This window comes from Camarhynchus parvulus, chromosome 1A (genome assembly GCF_901933205.1).
Source record: "Camarhynchus parvulus chromosome 1A, STF_HiC, whole genome shotgun sequence".
Lineage (NCBI taxonomy): Eukaryota > Metazoa > Chordata > Aves > Passeriformes > Thraupidae > Camarhynchus > Camarhynchus parvulus.
In genome coordinates this window covers 31753437-31763651 of record NC_044586.1, presented here as the reverse complement: position 1 = coordinate 31763651, position 10215 = coordinate 31753437, and the positions used below count along the sequence as shown (strand labels likewise).

Genomic DNA, 10215 nt, shown 5'->3' with positions numbered 1-10215 from the left:
ATAGAAATGCAGAATCTGAAGTGTATTGTGGTAAGAAAAAGGAGTGTTACTGATGTTATTCTTGTTGTGGATTTTTGCATAAAACAGGGGCTAATAAGATAGGGATCCTCTTTTCATGTGTGGATATTCACATGTGGTTTTCTCAATTTCTTATGCTGTTGCATACTTTTTCCCTTTTATTTTTTTACATTTAAACATTGAGTATAAATTATACACCACAACTATAAAGGGCATGTTCATCTGTATATTTATAGTTTAAAAGCTAAAAGTTGTATCTCTGTGTATCCTTAGGATTTTCATATTCCCTGAGACAGTATATACTGTAGATTTTCTAATGTGGGTCCTTTCTGGTTTTTTCTGTAGGTTGCTGCTGAGAACAGTGCTGGTATTGGAGTGTTTAGTGATCCTTTCCTTTTCCAGACCGCAGAAAGTGGTAAATTTAATAAAGCTGTTAATTATTTTGATTACATTTGCTCTAATTTGTTCAAATAAATTTCCATGATGAATTTCATACTTGAACAAATTCCAATGCATTTAGAACAAAATCCTTATTCTTATTCTGTCACTCAGTGACAAAGTTTCATTTAGGTCTATTTGCTAACAACGGCATTTAGGGTGTCCCCATCGGGATGTTTGTTGTACACAAAGTCTGCTTTTCTTGGAGTTTTCCTATGCCAGTTTCTAGGTAGGCAGCTTCCAGAAAGCAAGGTCATAGCAGAGCAGAACTACCTATCAAGTGGATCCATCTGCTGTTGCCTGCAACAGTTCTAGGAGACAGACTTTGTTGTGGGATCAGCTCTGCCATTGTCTGCTGAGTCAATCTGTATTTGTTTAGTAATGGGTTCTAAGAACTTCAGCACAGGATGTCTCTTATTAAATTTTTATGCATTGATTCTGAAGGTAAAAAAAATCTGAAATGAAAATTTGATTTGGTGGTTTTGAAGATTAAAACACATCGTCTGAGTTTGCACAATCTTTACTAATTTAGTGTTTGTGGTCTCGCTCGTGCTCCAGGAGCAGTTGTGCCTTGGCTGATGAGCTTGCACCAGTGCACCTGTGAACCAGTCTCAATGGAATGCAGAGCTTGTGTTGCCAAGGCAGTGACTGCCCATCTGGGTTTAGGCTGCTTTCTCTTCCTGTGCAAACTGCAGAGTGAGATAATTTAATTAATGGCAGAAATCATCACTCTGAACAAATAATGCAATAATTTATGAACCCAATATAAGGAGGAGTGGTAAACTTGTCACATGGATCTATGTGATATCATTATTCTTTACTATTTGTGTATTATTGCTGGTAAAAAACCTTATTTCTGTGAGCTTTATTATTTACTCCTGTTTGAAAGAGGACAGCACTGGCATTTCTCCATATGAGAACATAAGATTTTTATTTTTGGAAGCATTTCTGTCTACATTTTTATTAAACCTAAAATGCTTTACTATAAATGTAATTGAAAGGTTTCTTCAAATTATTGGTGAGTTATGTGTCATTGGTATAACATTTATACTTTTACTTTCTCACCTTTTTTTTGTTCTAATTCTTGCTTTGATGGCTAAGGAAAGCTAAATATCTTAATCAACATAAAGATGGGAAATTTAAAGTGAGAAAGTTAGCCAGAAGATAAAATTATTTAAATATAAAGGTTGAATTTTGGGAGGAGGGGAAAAGAGGTGAAAGATGTGGAAGAGATTTAGCAGGACTGAAAGCACTAAATATGAGGCTTGGAGGAGCTGTCTCTATTCACCTGTGGAAGGTCTGTAATTGTGGAATGCCTTTTTTAAAAAGACTGTGAAAAGCCTTTTCTCCTTGGTAGTAAGACAGCTATTGCCGAACCTGCTGCTGACTCTGCCACATGTAGGCAGCATTAAGACATGGCCACAGGGCTCTAATTCCCAGGAGATTTCAGCATGTAAAATAGCATGTAAAATCTGATTTAGATGCTGCATCTCATTCCTTTGTGCTGTGATTAGTACTGATGCTCTGAAAAAGGCCACAGAGACTATCACTGATACAAAGAGCAGCATTTATGCAGTAATAGTGAATATTCCAAATTAATTGAGTTACTTAAAGCTATGTGCAGCAGAAAAGATGACACAGGTAAAGTGAAATAAAACACACAGTGTTATCAAATGGTGTTAACCAGAAAAAAAAATACAGCAATTTTTTTCTACTTCTGGGACAGTAGATGACTTTCTTCTAAGAAGAAAATTTCTAAGTTGACCAAGCCAATTACTACATATATAATGTGACTGAAATACTTATATTTCTCACTTAAACCAGATTGAAAAATATCTGGTTGTATATCAGCTACATTGCATGTGTTTTTTAAATGTTTTTTATGTGTTTGCTTCAGAATTTGGAAGCTAGAAATGGCATTAAAAAAAGAGAAGAATTTGCTGCTTTTCAGTGTTGAGAAGAAAAGTTTGTCTCACTGCTTTTGTTTGTTTTGTTTTCAAGCTCCAGGTAAAGTAGTGAACCTCACAGTTGAAGCTTTAAATTCTTCAGCTGTAAATCTGATCTGGTTTCTCCCTCGGCAACCAAATGGAAAGATAACTAGTTTCAAGATTAGTGTGAAACATGCAAGAAGTGGAATTGTAGTGAAAGATGTCTTGGTTAAAGTAGAGGACCTTCTGTCTGGGAGGTTACCAGAATGTAATGTAAGTGCTACAAACCTTCTAAATTAGAAATAGACACAGCCCACAGAATATAGTTTTACATTTAAAATTTGAGACATAAAAATGTGGAGGCTTGCTTTTTAGAAAGATTCAAAAACCTTACAGATTTAGTCCCAAGACAGGATAAGATGGATGAAGAAAAACCTTTCTGTTCAAAGTAGTTTAAATGGAATACTTTTGCTTGAAAAGTTCAATTTAATCAAAGTAAAAATGTTATGAAAGGTTAAGTTTGGCATCCTTTTAACAGAAAATAATGAAATAGAAAATTTCTGTGGTTTTCATCTTTCCATTTTTTATCTTTGTATTTTACATGCAATTCAGTTAGAAAAAAACAAGAACACACATGGATTTTTCTGGTCAGTGAAGACATATAGTATTGTTAATATCTTATTTTCAATATAGTATGATATTTTTGATATAGTGTGACATTTTTGTATTTTAGAAGTATGCTTTAATCTGTGTCGCACATTTTAATATTTTTAAAATACTTCTTATACCAAAATAAAAGCTGAACATGATTGGCAGAGTGATTTTCAAAAATAGGGTTGCAGTCTGAATTGTTCTTATTGTTGAATTCAGACCTGTAACCATTGTATCCTTTTGGAATTTCTTGAAGAAAATTCTCTCTTCTAGAATTTTTTTTCTCTTTTTCCTTCTTACTTTGAGCACAGTTTAGCAGTTACTGAAATGTCAAAATGTCACGTAACCAAACTTTTTTTCCTTTGACTTTTTAAAAAATTTCTTACACTGAGTGCTTTAATGAAAAGTGCAGTTTTAAATTACATAAGTTAACATAAATTTGGTTTCAGTTTTTATTTGAAAGATCATTTTAGGCATTGCAAAGCTTCCTAACACCAGGCTGTTTTAATTCAGCTCTGAGAAGGCAGGCTGCCATCTACTGAACCATAAGCATTGGTCACCACAATGCCTAGCAACTTTTCAGAGTTGCCTCCTGACACAATGGATTAAGAAACTCCTGTCTGGTTTTATCCATGATGTGTGCATATATGTATGTTATGCATGTGTGTGCACATACACATATACAACATATATGTGATGCAAAAGGACCTTGCTAGGGAATGTTTTTTCAAGAGACAGACTGAATGCTGAAAACGGAAACTGGGAATAATTAAATGAATCCTAGAGAGATGCTTCTGTTCAGTCAGATTTGAGATCTTGAATAAGGCAGGAAATTATAACACTATCACTTAACAGGATGCACTAGCACAGTTTGCCTAAATTTGGAAACTGAAGTACAAAAAGGAGAACCAGTTCAGGGTAATTTTTTTCAAAAATGGTCAGCCTTTTTTTAAGCCTACATTTATTTACAATTATTGGTTATAGATGCACCTTATTATGTTTCTTACTTTTACTTTTAGGATAAGAGTGAATCTTTTTTGTGGAGTACTACCACTCCTTCAACTACTTTTGGGAAATCCACAAGTCTTTCACAGACTACAGTGACACCAAGTACAGAGGCAGCAAGTCAGATGAGCTCTGTTTGGAGTGAACCAATCAGCTTTGTTGTAACTAACCTCAGGCCATACACCACCTATCTTTTTGAAGTGTCTGCAGTTACCACTGAAGCAGGCTACATTGACAGTGCAATTGTCCGGACACCAGAATCAGGTATGTTAAATACATATGGCTCTAAAATGGCAATAAAGTTCTCAGATTTGTGTGAAAAACTTCTTTCTGCTGCAAGTTACTTCTGTCCTAATCTGTCTTTTTCTGTATCATGCTTTTGTATTTTCATGATTGATTACTTAATTTTACCTGATGGAAACAATTGAAAATGCATATATATTTATGTATATAATAATGTACAGTGAGTGAGAGTTCACTTGTTGTTAGAAGTCAAAGATACCAAGAAACTCAGAACAGATCAAATTTTATGAAAAACTGAGGACAATTTAAGAACTGCTAGTAATAGAATAATGGTAGAAGAATTGAAAATAAAGATGAAGGGTCATAGCTGTCAGGCATCATATTGTTAAAGGATGTGTTTTGTGTACATAGAAATGCACTTTAAGCTTCTTTGCCTTTGTTGAGAAATAAGCAATAATGAAGAAAACTCCTGTACTTTTGTTGCCAATCTGCACCTATTGCAGAAAGTTGTTCAGTGCTGAAGAAATCTTCAAGCACCTGGTGAAGTTGATTTTTGATTACTTGCAATGCACTGAGAAGCTGGAATTGGAAGCAATGGTCCATGAGCAGCACTTTTATAATGGCTTAGGTAGTGGGAGCACTGTTAGCAGAGCTATGCAAAAAAGGCATTCCAGAGGAATGGTATTCTGGCTTTCTGTTTGCTAATACATCATTCTTTTGCTTGACATGATTTGATGTTACTCAGTTCCCTTTCATACATACAAAATAGATAGCACTGTTCAGATAAAAAGGAATTTTATTTCCTCCTAAAAATGTTCAGTTGAATTGCTTTGATAGAATTTCAATAGCCTTAGTTTGCTGCTCTCTCTAGGGTTAATGAAATTTTGGTCAGTTTCTCTTCTAATGATTTAAGAGCTATTTTCCAGTTTATTTTTCACCTTTGCCTTTTAGAGATTATTTCCATACTATCAACTCTCTTGATACCTTCCCTGAGAATTACCTTAAATCATAAATTAAGTAATTTTAATGGTATGCTTTTATGGCTTCCCTTCAGAATATTTCATGTTTATGTTTAAAATGAGTTGTCTGTTATGGGGTTCTTGGACATCCCAATATAAAGTATTTTATGTTCAAAGACTTTTTCCAATATTGTTTAAGTTCCAGAAGACCCACCACAGAATTTTGCCAAGAGCAACATCACAGCAAAGTCTTTCTCAGTAATGTGGGACCCACCAACCATTGTAACAGGGAAATTCAGTTACAGAGTTGAGCTGTATGGACCATCTGGTAAGTCAGACTTGATGTTACCATTTCTTTTGATTTTTTTGTGATTATTTCTTTACACATTCTTCTGGGCCTGCCAATCAAAAATGGATAGTCAAAAGCAGTGTTATAGATACCTTTATTACTATTATATGTTTTAATGGTTTGTAGATTAATTTTAAGATAAAAGTCAGTCCATCACAAGGAAGAGTATAAAGTTAAATTCACATTAGATATTCCTAGGAATGGATAAAATCAACTTCTCCTCAATTTTTCAGGAGATGCGCAGGTTAAGCACAGCTGAATTGCTGTGCTTATATATCTAAATCTTTACTTTTTTCTGTTTTTGTTAAAGATTTCTCGAGAATGTTCATTCTCATGCAGTATGCAATCAACTCTTTAAATCTGTTTTGACGTTTTTGCATTTTTTTTAAACTCAGACATATATAGATACAGAAATTATAGAACTGTCTGTAGTTAAGTAAGACATAAGCATAAGCTGTATTTTAATGTTTTTATGGGACCACACAGGAAAAGTAAGATACATTTTTAAAAATCTCTTACTCTTAAAACTCACACCTCCTTGAAGTGGCTTGTTTGGTTGTCTGGTTGGTTTGTTGTTTTATTCCCCATATATTCAGCATTATTCCACTAAAGTTGATTCTTGATTAGCCTTTCCCTGAACAAATTTGTCCTTTCATTTGTTCATCATACCAGAAAGTAGTCATGGACTGTTTCTCTTTTAGACCTAAAATCTCTTTGTTTTTAATTCCAGGTCATGTTCTAGATAACAGTACAAAAGACCTGAAGTTCGTGTTTAGTAACCTTGTGCCGTTTACAGCATACGACGTCTTCGTCAGCGCTGAGACGAGCGCTGGGGTGGGGCCAAAGACCAACCTCACAGTTTTTACTCCTGCAGATGGTAAGTAAGCACAGAGAGGCAAAACAAATGGATTGAACATGATGAAGGCTTTCAGTTTTCCCTTCAGAGCCTTAAAGGTACTTTGCAAGATGTAAGAGTCCTACAAGAGATGAAAAGAAAATAAATCAGCTGAATATTATTACACCTTTTTCTTTTTTCAAGTTCATATTCTTTCAGTACATTTATCCGCTATCAAAAGCCTTCAGAGATTGTGAAAGAAATGTAGTGTCTTTTTAACAGAACTAGTTGATTTCAGGTACAGTAATTAAGTTGCAGGGCCCCCTCTGCCCCGTTAGATGGCAGCAAGAGGAAAAGAAAGCACAGTGCAGATTCCCCCGCTGGCTCGTTCAGCCCCCTGCTCCTTATGAAGCCTCTCCTGTGACTCATCCTCACCAAATCCAAGGCCCCGTCTGCGATAGAGCCCCCCTCAGCAGCGAGGCAGGCCCCACATGGAGGGCTTGTCCCAGTACAGCCAGGTGGCTGGTTCTGCCTCTGAGCCCTCAGTCCTGTGGAATTGTGGTCCCAAATGGCCAACTCACCAGGTTAGAATCCTTGTCTGCGCTGAAATGCAGATTTATCTCACATATATGTGAGATTGTGCGGGATTCTTGGTCAGCATTTGAGGATGAAAGGAGGAAAAATTGAGAGTTGGTGTGTAATAGAGGCAGTTTCAAGATGGTTATTTCTGTCTTTTGTGCTGCACGACAAAAATTTAGAAAATCTCTGCCTCAGGGATTGCTGGCAATGTTTGTTGTCAAGGTGTAACACTGGGAGGAAAGCCTATCTTTATTTATTTATCATATTCTTTCCTGAATGATCTTCTTCAGGCAACTCTCAGAGACAATTTCCAGAGATGACCTACCTGAATACAGGTGCTCATCTTTTGTTGAGATGCACTGACAGAAGCCATAGGGAATTTTCATGGATTTGGGGTAATTTTAGCATAACACAGAGTGTCTTATTTTAATGCCAAATCTAAAACTCCTCCTTATACAAGTAATTTCAAAAATGCCTGGTATTGATGTGTATTAGGAAAAAAAAATTCTTTTTGTATAAAATCTGAATATCATCCTATTGAATATAAATGTATTTCACCTCTGGTGGTCCTATGGAAGTTACAATATAATTAAGACTGAAATTTTAATGAAATTTATATAAACTTATAAATATTACATATATATATATTTACACACATATATAATATAAATAAAATTGCATAAACCTAAATAAAATTATATAAACCTTTTGTAAAAGGGAGCTTAACAAACTGTATCGCATTAATTTTTTTTCCACAGCTTTTTTACTTCATTCTTCTATGGCTTTGATTATTTTAGAGTTAACCTTTTATTTTCAAGAATACTTAAGTATTTTCAAGAATACTTAAGAGTCCATATAGGAAAATAGCAAAGGTCTGCTTGATTCCAACCAAGTAGACCTCAGTAGAGCAATCCTGGTTTACATCATCTTAGTCTCTAACCATATTCATACCTGTCTTATGTGTTTAAAAAAGTCTGCATATTTTTCGAACTGTAACTTGTTTACTAAGAAAACATGTGAAGTAAGTCTCTACCCTGCACAGGGTCAACTCAAAAGATAAGGATGTGAAATTGGATTGTCTATTGTACTTTGTATACAGTGCTGAAAAACCTTGTAATAATCACAAGTGTTTAATGAACTGAAATTTCTTCTTGAATATTTAGTCCCAGGCGCTGTATCAGATTTACAACTAGCAGAAGTGGAAGCGACATATATAAAAATTACTTGGAGAAAGCCACAACAACCAAATGGAATCATTACCCAGTACAGAGTTAAAGTACATGTGCAGGCAACACTTGCCACTCTGGAAAACACTATTCTTGGAGATAAAAATAAGGTATTATTTTATATTTTTTAATATATGTTAGATTAAATTTGCTGTCTGCCTTATCTGACATTTGTAGAATGAGCTAGCTCCCACAGATAAGTTGTCAATTTTTTTAAAAGCCATCTTCCTCAGTCCACTCTCTTTCTCTGACTGGCTTTCTAAAGGTTCCAATAATACTGTTTCCACAACATGAAAAATTAAATCATTCTGGTAAAATGATCCAGCTGCTGAAGGCAGGAAGCCACAGCCCACAGTGCTTGAGTTCTTTGCAGCCGGACTGTAAAGAGTAAAGAATTGGGTGCCTAGATTTATACACAGCCACTCAGTCAAGCCTCTAGGAGACGTGGGTACAAACCCTGTGAATTCAGCAGAAGTGTCCAAAAGCTAGCTAAGTGTTTTACTAGCAAGGCAGACAGGCTTAGACATCTCTGCCTCCTTTTGTATCCTTAAATTCACGTGTGTGATCCTACATGCTTAGCTCCATGCTGTGGTTGTGTACTAAGGATATCTGTGCACACCTATGGGATCGTATCTCTGAGGGGACTTAGGCTGTCAATCAGTCAAGCTTCTGGATTTTGGGTGCTGGTGTGCTATATGTGCTTAGAGCAGCTCTGAGTATGCAGCACAGAACTGTAGACCCCTGGCAAACATTCAGCTCAGGATTTAATTCTTTCTGGGTAGGGCTTTTTGGATGAATTTTGGAAACAGGTGCCCAAAGGTCTGCATAATTCCTTATTTTTTCAGGCAGTGATGTCTTTCACTGGATCTGGATCTAAGTTTTTGATGTAGGGCTCAAGGAAGGAGTTCACTTTCAAGTTGAATGATATACATTAAATAGAGCCCTGGAGTCAAATGTTAAATAAGGAGCAAGGGGAAAAAAGTTAGGATAAGGATCCATTCATTAAACCAGGCAAGCATCCTTGGAAAAAGAAAGTATATAACTCTGTAATTAAAGATTGTATCACAGTCCAGACACAAAAAATTATAGTCTGCATAAAAATGTTTTGGTGATGGAATTTCCCAATTTTTGAGTTCTTAGTAGGGTATCATTGCTGCTTTATTATAATTTATACAATGTAATTTTCTAATTAAAAAACAAAGCAAATAATAAACAGCCTTACTTTGTCTAGAACTGCATTGACCACAGCTTAGAGCAGCTACAGGGCTTGAACTGACAGACCTACTGTGCTAATGGTACCCAAAAACCAGTAGCAATAAAAAGCTGTTGTCTTATGTGTGGAAAATCCTCAGAACCAAAAAGTATTTCCATGTGGCCTAGTATTTTGCTAGAAAATGCTGGTGAAGATGAATCATACACAGTTTTTACCTCTTGGTACTTAGGTGAGATTGATGCTCTGTCTGTGCCTGTGCCTAATGTACCTCTTGTAAAGGAGTAAAAATGTGGCTTTGCCCTTTCTCTGCCCAGAGTCCATAGGGAAAGGACTAATGTGTATTAGTTACATCACTGTAAAAACATGTCTTTCTGGCAATGAGGTGGGCCATATGTGTGAGTGGGGAGTGTTCCAGAAAAAAGCAGAACAATTCAGAGATGCTTGAGTCCTGGATTTGGTCCCAGATTTTGAAGGGGCATGAAGATCTGGTACTAACACACCATTTTGTACCTATGCTCTAGCCTCTCTCTCTTTTCTGCTTGTGTTTCTCCTCTCTTGGTTGTTCTTGCTCCACTTATATCTGCAGCCATCCCTTTCCAACATTTTTTCTTTGCATCTTCTGTCCTACGGGCCCCTATATCACTTTACCTCCCCTACGCTCTCCCTTTTCTCATATATACACCCTTATTTTTCTCTCCCCTTTATTTAATCAGCTTCTGGTTTTCTCCCTCTCCTCTTATTGCTTCTCAGAGATTTAGTCAGCCTGCTAAT

The 10215-nt window shown here is 35.9% G+C and overlaps 1 protein-coding gene across 1 annotated transcript in view; it reads left to right on the top strand.

The window, feature by feature from the left end:
* Positions 1-10215, top strand: part of PTPRQ (protein tyrosine phosphatase receptor type Q) — a 99233-nt gene that overhangs the window by 3338 nt on the left and 85680 nt on the right. The window contains exons 4-9 of the mRNA XM_030960825.1: positions 364-433; positions 2458-2657; positions 4055-4304; positions 5442-5570; positions 6322-6468; positions 8169-8341. Of these exons, the coding sequence (XP_030816685.1) occupies positions 364-433; positions 2458-2657; positions 4055-4304; positions 5442-5570; positions 6322-6468; positions 8169-8341 (969 nt within the window). The remainder of the gene's footprint in view (positions 1-363; positions 434-2457; positions 2658-4054; positions 4305-5441; positions 5571-6321; positions 6469-8168; positions 8342-10215) is intronic.